An 18,850-nucleotide genomic window follows, 5' to 3' on the forward strand; every position below is an offset into this window, starting at 1 on the left:
TTGAATTTGGCAGTGCAGAATCTAACATTTAGAAATGTCGATATTAACACAAAATGCCCTTTTTTGTAAGTAATCAGCCCTATTTATTTGCCTCGCTGGCAAACTTTGCTTTCCTCTCATGCAAAGTGAAACTAGGCATATTTTGTCTCGAGCTGCATACAGCATGTGAAAGGTGCTCTAATAGTTTACTATAGGCATAGTGCCTTTTTTCACACATCAGTTCAAACTAGTTTAGATGTGATGTGTGCAGTCATCAGTGCATGCTTTTTTGCGATCACCCCCAGTTAAATAAGTCCAGCATTAAAGGCACAGTACAGTCAACTAGATTTTTGTGTGTCTTATCTATATTTCCACACTATGAGGTTAGAATAATACTGTGAAATTATGGAAATTATGATAATGCCCTTTTAGTGTAAGAGCTGTTTGTAAAGACCTAAAATCTCTGCCTGTTTTGGCGGGATGGAGTTTCGACCTTCCATGGTGACATCACCATGTGGAAAACGTGTTAAATACCAACAAGAAAGAGTTCCAAACTCTCTGCCAATAACGTCATTTTCAGTGTTCCCACTCAGATCACACAGACAGTCCTAGTAAAATTCATGCTTGAGAGATCGCCCTTTTTCAAAGACGCCCTTTTTGTTTATTTTTGACAATCACAGTAAGGTACTTAATTGTTACCAAGAAATGATTGAATTTTGAGATAAAAGTAGCTGCATGGGACCTTTAACGAGCCAGTCCAGTCCACTCTGAGGAATCTGTAATCAGGAACTGGAGATGGTTCCAAGATGTCCCAAACACAGTCATATCTCAAACTCACATTCACACACACAAATCTTTTGCGGGTGGCTGCTTGGTAACCACTGAATTTTTAAGCCACAGGGCTGGTTTAAGGAATGTGTAGCATGTAAATGTAATGCCTGGTCTTGTTAAGAATAGCAAGGGTTTGTGTGCAAAGGACTGAGGATGGGTGTTGGTGAATCTTCTATCTGCAGTAACAGACTAAAGAAGCGAGAGCGACAATAACAATAACCTTCAGAACACCAGACCTAATTTTACATTTCTGGGCATGGACTTAACAGTGTCTGTGGACAGTCAGTAGCTAAGCAGCTGCTGTTTGAAAAACATTAACCACCATTAGTGAGAAGGTATGAATGAAAAAATAAACCCAAAGGAATAATTGACATGTTATTATATTGGCCTTTTTTTTAAAACAATTATAAAATATAATGGAGTTACTGTGTCATGGTAAAATACTTAGCCTACGTTCTATTGACATTTCAAAGTAAGTTGTTTGGTTGTGATTGATGTTTCTCTGTGTGAACAGCATGGGCCTCTTACATGACCAACTCCCCCACTGTGATTGTGATGATTGGTCTTCCTGCCAGAGGGAAAACCTACATGTCCAAGAAGCTAACCCGCTACCTCAACTGGATAGGAGTGCCAACCAAGGGTTAGTTTAGAAGCCTCACTGTATGTACTATACTGTATTTCCATTAACAAAACTTACAGACCCACACTGCCGGAAGATAAACATTGAAGCCACACTTTCCTCATTATTCATGTTATTGTATTCACTCTATACGATGTGTAAATTCATTCCTTTGTGCAGACTAGCAATCATAGGGATCTTTTTGTGTTGATATATTTACAATATAGAGAATTATGTCATTGAACTGTGACGCTGCAGAACCCATGACTTTCTTCCACAGTTCAGTAAGCTGTCACATGACATTCTACTGATTACAAGAACATGTTGTGCATTTCATCACCTGTATTGTGTTGCAGTATTCAACCTGGGTGTCTACAGGCGAGAGGCTGTGAAAGCCTACAAGTCCTATGACTTCTTCAGACACGACAACGAGGAGGCCATGGAAATCAGGAAGTGAGTGCTCCCTTCATAGTATTTTTGGACCTGTAGAAGAAGAATGAGGTTGTTTTGATGGGTTACACAGTATTACAGTAACCCTTTTATTTCTAGACTATGCCCTCCATGTTTTCCCAAGCAGGTGTTATCTGTATTGAAAATCTTGCTGAGGTTTATAAGGCCTCCTACTGGATTTAGACAAATCATGTCATTTGTTTTTTAGTGAGCAACTCAATGGTAGTGAGTCACCTGGCCACCCGCCCACCATTTTCCTTTTTCTCGGTTTAATGCTAGCTGCTAGACCAACAGGTATAATACTTGTTATAAGCATTATATAAACCCTATAATCTATTATTATAAGGCTTGTAATATATTGTGTATTTCTATGCCAGAATTCTTCAACAGATTGAACATAAATATTACTAAGACATAATGGGGTCGTCATACATGGTCGTACAATGCATTATAGCAACATAATGCGTTATGTCTGTCAGATTTAAGTGAGTTGTCACTGATTTTTCATTTCAATTGTTATTGATTTGGGTCACTGTGTCCCTACAGGCAGTGTGCTCTGGTGGCTCTGCAGGACGTCAAAGCGTATCTGACTGAAGAGGGGGGTCAAATCGCTGTGAGTATCTACTCTCTGCTCTCTCTCTGCTGTTTTGAGTAATTGGAGACAAAATTGTGATATCAAAGTGAAAAGACAAGCTTAATTTTAGATATCAGTGAGACGTGATTATGTCTTTCAGGTCTTTGATGCCACAAACACCACCCGAGAGAGGAGAGAATTACTCCTTAGTTTTGCAAAGGAACATGCTTACAAGGTCAGTGTTATTATTTGTTTCTATACCTAACAATGTTTAGGTTTAGAAACTATTCTCAATTATTGGTGTTAAAATGGTTTGGTAAAGTATGTCTTCAAAGATGGGTCTCTTTCGCAGGTGTTTTTTGTGGAGTCATTGTGTGACGACCCTGATGTCATTGCTGCTAATATTATGGTAAATTAACTTACATGTTTAAAAACTTAACTACATTATGAGTTTTACTTCTCATTAAAACATTCTATGATTATCTTCTTAAGGATTTCCACACTTTAAGTCTTGTGCACCTCCCTCTCTCCTCCCCAGGATGTGAAGGTGTCCAGCCCAGACTACCCAGAAAGAGACAGAGAGAGTGTGATGGAGGACTTCCTGAAGAGAATAGAATGTTATAAAGTCATGTACCAACCATTAGACCCAGATGAACACGACAAGTAAGACATTCTCTATTTTAAATGGTTAATGCTGGATTATGTACATTTTTGTATTTGTTTTAATGTTCAAAAGCTCTGAGTCGCTAGTGGTCCCAAAGTGCTTCAACCATAGCAATATTGCGCCTCCAGCCTGCCTGAAAACCACTGTATTCGATACCATTATTACAGAGAATAAAACTAATTATGCTACCCTTTGCCTATTAGCTTCTTAGCTTATTCAAGCTGGTCTCAAAATACATCACTGCCCCTTTAAGACAAAAAAAGTTTATATGTGAACAGCTCGGTACATGTAGCTCTCGCTTTGATCTCAAAACAAGCGCATCTAATCATGACTGCTGATGCTGTAACAACCCAGTTCAAAGTGTTAGTTAGTTTTGTTTTGGTATGTTTCATTGAAATGGGCTAATATTGTGTTGATTCAATCACAATTCCCACAGTAAAGGGAAACGTTGATAGTGTTAACTAATGGGCTAAACTCTAGAAAGTTGAGAAGTTCAATCTGGTGCTTCTCTGTGCCTTCTGATATTTCTTCTGCGCGGCAGGCCCGGGGAGCTGCACGCCCGCATTCAGTTTAGAGTTAACATTGGTCGCGATAACTCTATTCAGTGAGAATAAGCCCTTAGTCTAGTGCTGTAGGTTGGTTATCTTTGAATGCAGCAGGTAATCATTCTTAAGGTCATTACTTAATGTATTGACTTTATATAACAACTCTGGGGTCAATTTGACTTAATGGTTAGAAATATTGTCCAAAGAAAATCAGTGTTAGTGTGTTTGGTATATTGTGGTCATCTTTGAATTCTGGTACTTTATGTTGTTCAAATATGTTTGTGTAAATTATTTAATCTCAGTTGGTACACTCCACATTAGTTTTCCAAAATACTTCAATACACTCTCACAGCTGTAATATGCAGACTGCGCAAGCAGCAGAGCTTCTGGTTTAAAATTTTCATGAATAAAATTCCTATATGTTTACTACCCAATTCAATTAATACACTCAGCCCATTTCTCAGGATTTGTAAGAAACTTATTTGCATAAAATATGAGGAGACCAGTCTCAAAATCAAGCACTAGCGTTTATTCTCGAGAGTACTGAACATTATACAATTTACAACAGGTTATAAACTGAAAATGACGTCATTAGGTTTCAAACTGTCCTGTCTCTCCTCCACTCCGGTACGATGGCAGTATAGTTCTCAAGCCTTCCTACATCCTCCTCCACCCGATTAGATAATTTATGACTAGGCCAAGGCCTCCCTGTGTAGATAAGAATTCTAGCCAGTCTGACGATAAGTTCATTTGTTTCTACCAAGGAACAGACAGTCATTGTTCTAATTCTTGATTATAATCACACACATTATATTCAGTACTAGGATTAAAATAAAATTCATACATCTATACAGTAACATAATAGTATTCTGATTAGTCAGTCCTGATTGAAATGTATACATAGTTAGTCAATATTGATAAAAAATCCCTTAACAAATATCCCGTTTTCACTAGTTCAGACCACATAATAGGGCACCAATATGTGATTATACAGATGTACTAATCACGATATTTCACATTGTTCATCTGCATAATTTAAACCTAACATTCATTTGCATGAGACAAAGTTCACTTGATCAGTAGATATGTTCTATTATCCTATGGTGCCAATGACATTGATTGTGCCACCAACTTGTCTGGTGCATCCATCAGGGTTAAAGGGATTTTATATTCGCACAGCTTCTAAGGTCATATTCATAAGGTTTACATACCAAATTTCATGGCCCCATGTCCATCGGTTCAGTTCTTCTAGTCCTGGAGTGATATGGTGCCATCTAGTGCTGTAGCGTGGCCAACATTGAATGCAGCAACTAATCATTCTCAAATTCATTGGAGGCTAACTCATTGAGTTTATACAGTGTACCAAAACTGGAGTGAATCTGATTTATAGTTCATGACAAGGAGATTTAGAAAACAAAACAATATAAACAAACATGTTTTTAAAGTATTTTTTCATTAGCATATGTGCTAACGTGCACCTATAGGTACAGTGCGGACATATTTGAATGCAGCAACAATTTTTTTTCGCAAAACCATTAAAGATTTATGTAATGAGTCTAAATACAAAATCTGGAGAAAATCTGACATGGTTCATCAGGAGCATATGATTTTGAGCATTAATGTTACATATGTAAATAATTTGTTTCCTTGTTTTTTTTAGGTTTATCAAATTTAGTGTGGATCATCTTAGGGACGTCAAAGATAGTGTTGACACATTTTTAGTTGATAGGCCACTGTAGAGTAAATTTACAGTGGTTAAATTAGACTAAATCTGATTGGTCAAAAGATGGTTGAGTTATTGACAAATCTCAGCTTTTCTTGTGATTATTTTAAGCATTAGTGTTACATAGTCAAAAAAGTGAATTGTTAATAGTTTCCTTATTTTTTATCAATGCCAAACTTGACATGGTTCATCATTGTAATGTATTTCATGATCCTATCTAAATTGAAAGGCCATTGTGGAGTAGATTTACATAGGAATTAAATAGGCACATAAACTGTCCCTATTGTCAGACTTGGTGGCTCCCAGGAAGTGTGAAAACGTACAGTACCAGTCAAAAGAATGCCAAAGCTGTCATCAAGGCAAAGGGCGACTACTTTGAATCTCAAATAAAAAATACATTTTTTAACAAACACTTTTTTGGTTACTACATGATTCCATATGTGTTATTTCATAGTTTTTGATGTCTTCACTATTATTCTACAGTTTAGAAAACAGTCAAAATAAAGAAAAACCCTTGAATGAGTAGGTGTGTCCGTCCTTTTGACTGATACTGTACATAGTACTCAGAGGTCTTTACCAAGTTAGCTATCTTCAGATTGCCTGGTAAAATATTTGATCGCTGAGACATTCATGTTAGCTATAAAATTTTTACAATGTACCCATAACTGCAGGAAGTAGGGGTGTTTAAGGTGCTGCAACACCCCGTGATAAATCACCCATAAAAAATTATTAATATATTTAAAAAGTCATTTTTGGGAAAATGTAGTTTTTCCACCAAATTAATGCGCTAGGCCTTTATGACTCATATGCGCTGAGAAAAATACTTGTCAACAGAGCAGGGAGAAATCGGACTATACTCTGTATGGAGAGGATGTCATTCTAGCGACTACCGATGAGAGCGGGGTTTCTATGGAATTGTGTTGAACTCTTGACTTTTTTTCATTCTTGCCAGAGGGGTCTCCAAAAACACCAGTACATAAAAAGTTCCACAATGGAGCTTTAATTGATACCATTTGTATTTACAAACCTTCATCAAGAGTTCCATAGTTTCTCCAGTAGTTGGAGACAACACACAAGATTGACAAAGGTTTTTTTTCAGATTATAGCCTGCTTTGTCACCATGTTGACTCCTCATCATAACATCATTGGTCTGATTTCCAATTCTAAATCTACTGACAGAAAAACGTTTTTGGTTCGTTGGTCATTATTCCTAATTCACTATAGTATTATTAGATGTAGTCCCTCATATGATGAGCCTTATAAAACAACACACTGATTTTACACTGTTTATCTTCAAGAAATGTACAAATTACAATCTTATTTCAAGCCTGAGCTCCTAAAACCTGGGCCTCCAAGTCGTATCAGCAAATTCCTCTGGACATTGTCCCAGTTAGAGAAGAGGAACAGTTGCTTCCCCTCTTACTGACCCAGCCAGGGCCTTGTGAAAGTTTTTGTTTTCAACAGTTCGGGCCATTTAATACCTACAGAAAGCAGGGGCTGAATAGCTATTAAAAGTGTTATTTTATTATTAGAAGTTCTTGTCAATTTCTTTGATTTCTCAAAACTATTGTACTGAGAATTCATTTAGCTAATGAGTAGATCTTCATGATGTTCATTATTAGCGTCTTTAGCAATGAGTCTGTATAGGATCAAGACACTATCAGGTCACTGATAAATTCCATCTTGACCTCCATTCTAACCTCTGACCCCTAGGGACCTGTCCTTCATCCAGGTCATCAACGTGGGCCGGAGCTTCCTGGTAAACAAGGTGCAGGACTACATCCAGAGCAAGATCGTGTACTACCTGATGAACATCCACGTGCACTCTCACTCTATCTACCTGTGTCGGCACGGAGAGAGCGAACACAACGTGGAGGGACGCATCGGGGGCGATGGAATGCTGTCTGTTCAAGGGAAAAAGGTATACCTCGACTTCTCCTTTAGTAAAGTACAGAAACTACTGCGCCGCTTCATGCTATGTTGCTCTGTGTTCTATATATATTAATCTTGCACACACAATCACTGTATGACACCATCTTTCTTACATTCTGTATACAAATAAACCTACTATGCCTATTCTAATCCTCTTAGTTTGCTGGAGCGCTGAAGGGTTTTGTGGAGCAGCATGGTCTGACAGACCTCAAGGTGTGGACCAGCCAGCTGGGACGGACTATCCAGACTGCTGAAGAGCTCGGGGTGCCCTACGAGCAGTGGAAGATACTCAACGAGATCGATGCCGTTAGTACCACAGCACCATGGTTCAATAGTGACCCACAGACAACATGGTAGGGGTTAAATTTAATAATGATTGTCTATAAAATAAAAAACATATTTATGATTCTCAGGGTGTGTGTGAGGAGATGACCTATGAGATGATTGAGGAAACCTTCCCTGCGGAGTTTGCCTTAAGAGATCAGGACAAGTACCACTACCGCTACCCAGGAGGAGAGGTACAGTTACTCTTTATCTCTCTACAGAGATCTGTCCCATTCATCTGAAGCACTGAGCTCAGTTTGTCCCTCTCCTCTCTCCGTAGTCCTACCAGGACCTGGTGCAGAGGTTAGAGCCGGTAATCATGGAGCTGGAAAGACAAGGCAACGTGCTGGTCATCTGTCACCAGGCTGTCATGCGCTGCCTGCTCGCTTACTTCCTGGATAAGAGTGCTGGTACAAACACACAAACTCACTTAGTGCCTTTGGAAAGTATTCAGCCCCTTGACTTTTTCCACATTTTGTTACATTACAGCCTTATTCTAAAATTGGTCAAATAAGAACTTTTCCTCAGCAATCTATACACAATACCCCATAATAATGTTACTAATTTATTAAAAATTAAAAACAGAAATACCTTACTTACGTAAGTATTCAGACCCTTTGCTATGAGACTCGAAATTGAGCTCAGATGCATCCTGTTTCCATTGATCATCCTTGATATTTCTACAACTTGATTTGAGTCCACCTGTAGTAAATTAAATTGATTGGACATGATTTGGGAAGGCACACCCCTGTCTATTTAAGGTCCCACAGTTGACAGTGGGAAAGGCCTTGGTCAGGGAGGTCAGGGAGGTGACCAAGAACCCGATGGTCACTCTGAAGGACGACCATCTCTGCAGCACTCTACCAATCAGGTCTTTATGGTAGAGTGGCAGAGGGAAGCCACTCTTCAGTAAAAGGTACATGACAGCCCGCTTGGGGTTTGCCAAAAGGCACCAAAAGACTCTCAGACCATGAGAAACAAGATTCTCTGGTCTGATGAAACCAAGATTAAATTTTTTGCCCTGAATACCAAGCGTCACGTCTGGAGGACACCTGGCACATCGTGGTGGCAGCATCATGCTGTGGGGACTGCAAGACTAGTCAGGATCGAGAGAAAGATGAATGGAGCAAAGTACAGAGAGATCATTGATGAAAACCTGCTCAGGACATTAGACTGGGGCGAAGGTTCACATTCCAACAGGACAACGACCCTAAGCAGACAGCCAAGACAACGCAGGAGTGGCTTCGGGACAAGTCTCTGAATGTCCTTGAGTGGCCCAGCCAGAGCCAGGACTTGAAACCGATCTAACATCTCTGGAGAGACCTGAAAACAGCTGTACAACGATACTCCCCATCCAACCTGACGGAGCTTGAGAAGATCTGCAGAGAAGAATGGGAGAAACTCCCCAAATACAGGTGTGCCAAGCTTGTAGTGTCATACCCAAGAAGACTTGAGGCTGTAATCTCTGCCAAAGTTGCTTCAACAAAGTAAAGTACTGAGTAAAGGGTCTGAATACTTATGTAAATGTGATATTTCATTCTAAAAATGTCTAGATGTGTAGATTCATGAGGGAGTAAAACAATTTAATCAATTTTAGAATAAGGCTGTAACGTAACAAATTGTGGAAAAAGTCTAGGGGTCTGAATACTTTCTCTATATACAGACAAGCACATTCACAGATACACACATCACCTCGTTAGGAAACTAAATAACTTTAGGCAGGATACAAGCACACAAACACATCTTGACCTCTGTTTGTTTTGAGTGAAAAATATGACTTTGTTCATGTTCATCCTGGATGAAGGACAGAAATAGATGTTGAGGTTAAAAAGAATGTCACATGGCCCTTTTCAGGTCTGCCAATTCAGTTGCGAAAATAGTTTGTGCCTTAAGGGGCATTTTAAAGGCTAGTAAAGCCACCCACACTGTGACTGTGCAGTGGGCACCTCTGACTGTCACTGCCAGATGTCAGGAAAGAGAAGTGATGAAGTCTACTGACTAATTATATTGGCTAATCTAAATATAATCCCTAAAAATATATGTATGTATTGTTAACTCTATCACGTGTCATTAACGGCATGAGGTTGAGTCCTTTTGAGATGCCATGTTGATCTCACAATGTTCTAAATAAAGTCATTGTGTCTTTGTTTCTGTTGACACAGATGACCTGCCCTACTTGAAGTGTCCCCTCCACACAGTTCTAAAGCTCACCCCTGTGGCTTATGGTAGGATATCTCATCCAACACTACCCTGTGTCAGTCTCAGATACATCTTTCTCTCTCATTCCTCTCTCTCAGGTTAACATGGACTGTTATTTTTTTCTCGGCCAGGTTGTAAAGTGGACATGTTTGACCTCAAAGTGGAGGCTGTGAACACTCACCGGGACAGGCCAGTAGTGAGTTTTTCTCCTTGACAAATCTCTGTTCAATCTACTGTTCTACTTAATTTCATTGGTTCGTATACTGTATCCCTCTTTTAACAGGTGTGGCCAGTTCTGACCACTGATCCAACAACTTTCTCCCAAGAGTCAGATGGATGATTAACTACAATAAATAGTCGAGTAATAACAAACTGGCTGATCAGGGAAGTTGCAGTTTGAAGAGTTCTTGGTAGTAGTGAGTCAATCCTCAGAATATGCAGTTATATAAAATAGTGTGAGAAATTGCAACAACGAAAAACAGACCAGCTGAGTCATAACAAACTGGCTGATCTGGGAAGTTGTAGTTTGAAGAGTTCTAGATAGTAGTGAGACAATCCTCAGAATATGCAGTTTTCTGCAAAATAGTGTGAGAAATTGCACACACAAAAAGACCAGAGTACAGTTTCCACCCTCAACCATATAAAGGGCCTATTTTATGTCATTTCTCCTAATTTGGAGATCTGCTCTGCTTATACAGTACAGTATGTAGTTCTGGACTCAACAGGCCACACTGTCTCAGTGCTGTCCCCGGTACAGTGTGTTTACCAGATGTTCCATGTGGTGTGGGCGTTACACTCAAAAACATGACCAGTGGCCACACTGCTAACATGTCTGGGAAAGGAACCGCAACACCTCTTCAATATTCTGTTGTTTGTTTCAGCTGTAATGTTTTCACAAGATGTGTAGCATGCAAGACACGCGCGCACACACACAGTGAACCTTCTGATGCTCCAACCTCTCTCACCAGGATAAAGTCTGTAATGACGTCGTTCCCACCACATTCCTCCGGAGGAACAGTTTCACCCCGCTGTCCAGTCACGACCAGGTGAAGCGACCGCGCCTCTACAGCGCCGGCAACCCACCTCAATCTCGACGGCCCCTGGCCCCCTTTATACCCAGCATGCAGTCCTTCGAGGACCCTGAGGGAGCAGAGTTGACACGAAGCCAAGTTAGTTGTCTTTCTGCATGAATGATGTCTCTCTTCACATGTTTTTATGATGTTACTGATGTCCTTAAACTACAGTAAACTTATTTTTAAAACTAGCGATGCACTATATATCGATGAGCATATCAGAATAGTACTATATTAGTTAAAAATGCCAGCATTGGCATCAGCCCGATGTCTAGTTTAACGCCAATGTGCAAAACCGATATCAAAGCTGCATACCTATATAACGTAGGTAGATGACGTGCATACCTATATACATTTACATTACATTTAAGTCATTTAGCAGACGCTCTTATCCAGAGCGACTTACAAATTGGTGCATTCACCTTATGACATCCAGTGGAACAGCCACTTTACAATAGTGCATCTAAATCTTTTAAGGGGGGTGAGAAGGATTACTTTATCCTATCCTAGGTATTCCTTAAAGAGGTGGGGTTTCAGGTGTCTCCGGAAGGTGGTGATTGACTCCGCTGTCCTGGCGTCGTGAGGGAGTGTGTTCCACCATTGGGGAGCCAGAGCAGCGAACAGTTTTGATTGGGCTGAGCGGGAACTGTACTTCCTCAGTGGTAGGGAGGCGAGCAGGCCAGAGGTGGATGAACGCAGTGCCCTTGTTTGGGTGTAGGGCCTGATCAGAGCCTGGAGGTACTGAGGTGCCGTTCCCCTCACAGCTCCGTAGGCAAGCACCATGGTCTTGTAGCGGATGCGAGCTTCAACTGGAAGCCAGTGGAGAGCGGAGGAGCGGGGTGACGTGAGAGAACTTGGGAAGGTTGAACACCAGACGGGCTGCGGCGTTCTGGATGAGTTGTAGGGGTTTAATGGCACAGGCAGGGAGCCCAGCCAACAGCGAGTTGCAGTAATCCAGACGGGAGATGACAAGTGCCTGGATTAGGACCTGCGCCGCTTCCTGTGTGAGGCAGGGTCGTACTCTGCGGATGTTGTAGAGCATGAACCTACAGGAACGGGCCACCGCCTTGATGTTAGTTGAGAACGACAGGGTGTTGTCCAGGATCACGCCAAGGTTCTTAGCGCTCTGGGAGGAGGACACAATGGAGTTGTCAACCGTGATGGCGAGATCATGGAACGGGCAGTCCTTCCCTGGGAGGAAGAGCAGCTCCGTCTTGCCGAGGTTCAGCTTGAGGTGGTGATCCGTCATCCACACTGATATGTCTGCCAGACATGCAGAGATGCGATTCGCCACCTGGTCATCAGAAGGGGGAAAGGAGAAGATTAATTGTGTGTCGTCTGCATAGCAATGATAGGAGAGACCATGTGAGGTTATGACAGAGCCAAGTGACTTGGTGTATAGCGAGAATAGGAGAGGGCCTAGAACAGAGCCCTGGGGGACACCAGTGGTGAGAGCGCGTGGTGAGGAGACAGATTCTCGCCACGCCACCTGGTAGGAGCGACCTGTCAGGTAGGACGCAATCCAAGCGTGGGCCGCGCCGGAGATGCCCAACTCGGAGAGGGTGGAGAGGAGGATCTGATGGTTCACAGTATCGAAGGCAGCCGATAGGTCTAGAAGGATGAGAGCAGAGAGAGAGAGTTAGCTTTAGCGGTGCGGAGCGCCTCCGTGATACAGAGAAGAGCAGTCTCAGTTGAATGACTAGTCTTGAAACCTGACTGATTTGGATCAAGAAGGTCATTCTGAGAGAGATAGCGGGAGAGCTGGCCAAGGACGGCACGTTCAAGAGTTTTTGAGAGAAAAGAAAGAAGGGATACTGGTCTGTAGTTGTTGACATCGGAGGGATCGAGTGTAGGTTTTTTCAGAAGGGGTGCAACTCTCGCTCTCTTGAAGACGGAAGGGACGTAGCCAGCGGTCAGGGATGAGTTGATGAGCGAGGTGAGGTAAGGGAGAAGGTCTCCGGAAATGGTCTGGAGAAGAGAGGAGGGGATAGGGTCGAGCGGGCAGGTTGTTGGGCGGCCGGCCGTCACAAGACGCGAGATTTCATCTGGAGAGAGAGGGAGAAAGAGGTCAGAGCACCGGGTAGGGCAGTGTGAGCAGAACCAGCGGTGTCGTTTGACTTAGCAAACGAGGATCGGATGTCGTCGACCTTCTTTTCAAAATGGTTGACGAAGTCATCTGCAGAGAGGGAGGAGGGGGGGGGGAGGGGGAGGAGGATTCAGGAGGGAGGAGAAGGTGGCAAAGAGCTTCCTAGGGTTAGAGGCAGATGCTTGGAATTTAGAGTGGTAGAAAGTGGCTTTAGCAGCAGAGGCAGAGGAGGAAAATGTAGAGAGGAGGGAGTGAAAGGATGCCAGGTCCGCAGGGAGGCGAGTTTTCCTCCATTTCCGCTCGGCTGCCCGGAGCCCTGTTCTGTGAGCTCGCAATGAGTCGTCGAGCCACTGAGCGGGAGGGGAGGACCGAGCCGGCCTGGAGGATAGGGGACATAGAGAGTCAAAGGATGCAGAAAGGGAGGAGAGGAGGGTTGAGGAGGCAGAATCAGGAGATGGGTTGGAGAAGGTTTGAGCAGAGGGAAGAGATGATAGGATGGAAGAGAAGAGAGTAGCGGGGGAGAGAGAGCGCGAAGGTTGGGACGGCGCGATACCATCCGAGTAGGGGCAGTGTGGGAAGTGTTGGATGAGAGCGAGAGGGAAAAGGATACAAGGTAGTGGTCGGAGACTTGGAGGGGAGTTGCAATGAGGTTAGTGGAAGAACAGCATCTAGTAAAGATGAGGTCGAGCATATTGCCTGCCTTGTAAGTAGGGGGGGAAGGTGAGAGGGTGAGGTCAAAAGAGGAGAGGAGTGGAAAGAAGGAGGCAGAGAGGAATGAGTCAAAGGTAGACGTGGGGAGGTTAAAGTCGCCCAGAACTGTGAGAGGTGAGCCATCCTCAGGAAAGGAGCTTATCAAGGCATCAAGCTCATTGATGAACTCTCCGAGGGAACCTGGAGGGCGATAAATGATCAGGATGTTAAGCTTGAAAGGGCTGGTAACTGTGACAGCATGGAATTCAAAGGAGGCGATAGACAGATGGGTAAGGGGAGAAAGAGAGAATGACCACTTGGGAGAGATGAGGATCCCGGTGCCACCACCCCGCTGACCAGAAGCTCTCGGGGTGTGCGAGAACACGTGGGCGGACGAAGAGAGAGCAGTAGGAGTAGCAGTGTTATCTGTGGTGATCCATGTTTCTGTCAGTGCCAAGAAGTCGAGGGACTGGAGGGAGGCATAGGCTGAGATGAACTCTGCCTTGTTGGCCGCAGATCGGCAGTTCCAGAGGCTACCGGAGACCTGGAACTCCACGTGGGTCGTGCGCGCTGGGACCACCAGATTAGGGGTGGCCGCGGCCACGCGGTGTGGAGCGTTTGTATGGTCTGTGCAGAGAGGAGAGAACAGGGATAGACAGACACATAGTTGACAGGCTACAGAAGAGGCTACGCTAATGCAAGGAGATTGGAATGACAAGTGGACTACACGTCTCGAATGTTCAGAAAGTTAAGCTTACGTAGCAAGAATCTTATTGACTAAAATGATTGAAATGATACAGTACTGCTGAAGTAGGCTAGCTGGCAGTGGCTGCGTTGTTGACTTTGTAGGCTAGCTGGCAGTGGCTGCGTTGTTGACACTACACTAATCAAGTCGTTCCGTTGAGTGTAATAGTTTCTACAGTGCTGCTATTCGGGGCCAGCTGGCTAGCTAGCAGTGTTGATTACGTTACGTTGCGTTAAAAGAACGACAATAGCTGGCTAGCTAACCTAGAAAATCGCTCTAGACTACACAATTATCTTTGATACAAAGACGGCTATGTAGCTAGCTATGTAGCTAGCTACGATCAAACAAATCAAACCGTTGTGCTGTAATGAAATGAAATGAAAATGTGATACTACCTGTGGAGCGAAGCGGAATGCGACCGGGTTGTTGAGTGCGGAAGTTCTATTCGGTAGACGTTGGCTAAGCTGTTGGCTAGCTAGCAGTGTCTCCTACGTTAAGGACGACAAATAGCTGGCTAGCTAACCTCGGTAAATTAAGATAATCACTCTAAGACTACACACTCTAAACTACACAATTATCTTGGATACGAAGACAGCAAAGACAACTATGTAGCTAGCTAACACTACACTAATCAAGTCGTTCAGTTGAGTGTAATAGTTTCTACAGTGCTGCTATTCGGTAGACGGTGGACGTTTGCTAGCTGGCTAGCTGCTTGGCAGATAGCAGTGTAGACTACGTTAGGACGACGAAATACGATAATTACGCAATTATCTTTGATACAAAGACGGCTATGTAGCTAGCTAAGAAGAAATTGCTAAGATTAGACAAATCAAACCGTTGTACTATAATGAAATGTAATGAATGGTTATAACCGCAGGTAGATGACGTGCATACCTATATAACGTAGGTAGATGACGTGCATACCTATATAACGTAGGTAGATGACGTGCATACCTATATAACCGTAGGTAGATGACATGCATACCTATATAACCGTAGGTAGATGACGTGCACACCTATATAACCGTAGGTAGATGACGTGCACACCTATATAACCGTAGGTAGATGACGTGCACACCTATATAACCGTAGGTAGATGACGTGCATACCTATATAACGTAGGTAGATGACGTGCATACCTATATAAACGTAGGTAGATGACGTAATGACACCACGAAAAATACAGCGCTACACAGAACAAAAGCAGAAAAATACTGAGCCAACCATTAAAAAAGTTCAAGTTGAGCAGTAATTTGAAAGAGTAAGAACATTTCAGAGAGACAACTCAAAAGGTGAAATCAATTAACACCAAGATAATGGAATTCATTATGCTACTTGCTATGGGCGTCACGACCGACATTTGGACCAGCGATGTCAGCCCTTTGCGCATGCTGAGTCTGACCGCACAGTGGGTCGACGAGGATTTTGTACTGAGGAAAGCCGTATTGCATGCTCAAGAATGTGCTGGTTCTCATATCTCTGGTGCCATTTCAATGGCATTTGAGAACATGTTTTGAAACTTGGAAACATGAACACACTCCTAGCGCTATTCGAACAACTGACTGGAGAAATAAGCCAATCAACTGTGTCTGCAGCAGACGTGATACCCTCTGTCATGGCATTGAAACGCCTACTCAACAAAACTGCCGACATAGACCGTGGGGTTAAACAAGCAATTCGGTGATATACTATCGGAGCCTCTTTACTGTGTCGCCACCATGCTCGATGCTAGGTACAAGGACCGCTACTTCGATGCAGACAATAAACAGGGTTTATGTGAAATGTTACATACACAGCTGGACAAGATTGAAATGGACAGTGACTGCGCACCGAGGAAGAGAGGCCACGGATAGACAGAACAGAAACACTGCTTGACATGTATGATGAAATCCTGGTTGAGAATGAAACGACTGAACAAATGAACAACGAAACAGCACAGCAAGTAAGTGAAAGAAATAGGTTTTGATTATGTTTTATTGGTAATGGGGACATACGTAAATGCCAACAAAATAACTTTTTGGTCAATGTGGTGCGTGTGTGTAACCTTTTATTTAACTAGGTAAGTTGGATAAGAACAAATTCTTATTTACAATGACAGCCAAACCCAGACGATGCTGGGCCAACTGTGAGCCGCCCTATGGGACTCCCAATCACGGTACAGTTATGATAGATTGTGATATGACCTGGATTCGAACCAGTGCCTTAGACCGCTGCATCCGTGTGTGTTAACTATTTAACTGTACTAGAATGCTTAAAAGGACGCAACATTTTTTAAATATTGATTATCGGCATCAGTGTCGTGCATCCCTAAAAAAAACAGCAAGTTGTGTCTTGTGATTGACCTTACCCTTCTCTTTCTGAGCTCAAGTGTAGCAGAGACCAGTCAAAACAAATTGTATGATGACGCTGCCCAGCCTTGGCACAGCTTAGCATGTGAGATAACACTGTCTCTCCCTCCTTCTGCCTCCTAAAGGAGTCTCTCAACTGCTTCAGCCCAGGGGACTCAGAAGATGCTGTTCGCAGTTGAAGAGGACAGAGACTGGGGTCTCCACTCCCCAACATCCTCTCTGCCATCAGACCTGGGTTCAAATACTATTTTAAATGTTTGTACATAGCTTGAATGTTTGCTTTAGCCTGCCAGGAGTGCCAGATGGGCAGTGTTTGCACTTTGGGGGCTTTTCTATTGATTTCATTTCAACATGCAAGCACAGCTGAAGTATTTGACATGATTTCAAATAGTATTTCAACACAGGTGCCCTCTGTATGTACCTACTGTAGTCCCTCCACTCCAGGAGGAATCATCACCTAATGCTCAGGCCTGCTACATACCATGCCAGCCTTACCAGTTTGATTGTCAAGCAGTGGTTCAAGCACAACACCTCGGCCACAAATGGTCACACCGTGTGGTTGTTGTAGTGGCCAGAATCTTTTCTACAGCTGATTAGTTTCTGTTGACATCTGTTAGATAGATATTGTGGTTGTGTGAGGGTGAAGAGCGAGATGATTTGAGAAAAACATGGCCTTGCTTGCACACACTTATCAACATTCAAATTTGAATTTACTCTAAACAGAACTTTGGGATGTTTAAATAGAGGATATCTTTGAGGAAATTTGTCTTAGTGTAAAATAAATTGTATAAATCTACTAAGTCCCTTATGGAAGGGGTTGCCACATGGTAACACTGAACATTTTATAAAAAACAAAGCACTTACTACAAACACTGTCTTATCCTTTGTCTATAATGTACAATTACTTAAGCTCTTATGAATAATATATGTACCTCTTAAATTGGATAGTTGAATATCATCGTTTTTGAACAGCCTTGTGACCAACTTTGTTATTCCTCCATTAGGCTGAAAGACCACCATACAGGATTTAACATTTCAGCTCAGGGATTCATGTTATTGGTTAGTCACATGTTACTGTCACAGGTTACATTTCTGTGTGTGTATAGTTCACATTTTACTCTGCAATTCGGTTACATATTTATCGTCATGTTATGAAATACCAATTTATTTGCATTATAGATGCATCCAATACACGTCTTCAGCTAAAATGGCAACTACTACTGTAGTTCCAGTTAATGCCAGCATTTATTCTTCAATTTGTTAAAAGGACATTGTGTTTTTACTTTTCCTAACGTTATCTGCATGATTTTGAATTCTGGAAAAGCACAGCATAAGGAAAGAAGTAGGTAGGTAGGTAGGTACGTTCATACTTAAACTTCACTGATCTTGCCCAGCTATGTGTATCTTATTGTTAATTACTGCTATAATTATATATGTTAAATGTGCTGCTGCTCTAAAGTGCCTCTGACTGTGTTTAGTAGCATTACTTTTGTAGCTCTTGCAAGGCTATGTTATTATATAAATAGGCAGAATACCGTAGCCTGTAAGACTACAGTATACTGATCTGTATACTAGCACTATGCTGTAAAATGATTTAAATCACTGGAATATTAGTCATGAGTGTAAACGATTCAATAAATGAATGTATCTGTCGACTGCTCATGGCAGTTAGACTTGACTTTGTCCTCTGGTACACAGTGTGGGCATGGGCAGATTTAGTGAGCTCCATTGGGTGGTACCTATCTGTTTTGATGTTTACAGCAATTCTTCCTGTCTTATCTAAAGCCAGGACAGGCCTGTGGCAGAACCCTGGATATAGGGCAAGATTGTGAGGGATACTTCCTGAGAATAACAACCTACGGTGCATTTGGAAAGTATTCAGACCCCATTTTTATGCTTTGTCATTAAGGTGTATTGTGTGTGGATTGATGAGTAAAAAAAAAAGAATCTAGTAAATTTTAGAATAAGGCTGTCATTTAACCATTTGGAAAAAGGGAAGGGGTCTGAATACTTTCCGAATGCACTGTATGTCCAATAAATCATTCAACCTTCTTATATTAAACCTAGG

The 18,850-nt window shown here is 42.3% G+C and overlaps 1 protein-coding gene across 11 annotated transcripts in view; it reads left to right on the forward strand.

Annotated features, from left to right (window-relative positions):
* Positions 1 to 18,435, forward strand: part of LOC118359823 (6-phosphofructo-2-kinase/fructose-2,6-bisphosphatase 2-like) — a 28,914-nt gene extending 10,479 nt beyond the window's left edge. For 7 of the 11 annotated variants that reach the window (XM_052482190.1, XM_052482186.1, XM_052482189.1 and 4 more), the window contains 14 exons: positions 1,325 to 1,450; positions 1,786 to 1,882; positions 2,426 to 2,492; positions 2,614 to 2,688; positions 2,806 to 2,862; positions 2,992 to 3,116; positions 7,099 to 7,306; positions 7,477 to 7,623; positions 7,731 to 7,835; positions 7,922 to 8,051; positions 9,804 to 9,866; positions 9,972 to 10,036; positions 10,809 to 11,009; positions 16,231 to 18,435. In XM_052482190.1, the coding sequence (XP_052338150.1) occupies positions 1,339 to 1,450; positions 1,786 to 1,882; positions 2,426 to 2,492; positions 2,614 to 2,688; positions 2,806 to 2,862; positions 2,992 to 3,116; positions 7,099 to 7,306; positions 7,477 to 7,623; positions 7,731 to 7,835; positions 7,922 to 8,051; positions 9,804 to 9,866; positions 9,972 to 10,036; positions 10,809 to 11,009; positions 16,231 to 16,287 (1,509 nt within the window). In that variant the 5' untranslated portion in view covers positions 1,325 to 1,338 and the 3' untranslated portion in view covers positions 16,288 to 18,435. The other 4 variants (XR_008083060.1, XM_035738616.2, XM_035738624.2 and 1 more) reach the window with 4 other exon arrangements.
* The last annotated feature ends 415 nt before the right edge of the window (positions 18,436 to 18,850 follow it).

The sequence above is a fragment of the Oncorhynchus keta genome, chromosome 27, assembly GCF_023373465.1.
Source record: "Oncorhynchus keta strain PuntledgeMale-10-30-2019 chromosome 27, Oket_V2, whole genome shotgun sequence".
Classification (NCBI taxonomy): Eukaryota; Metazoa; Chordata; class Actinopteri; order Salmoniformes; family Salmonidae; genus Oncorhynchus; species Oncorhynchus keta.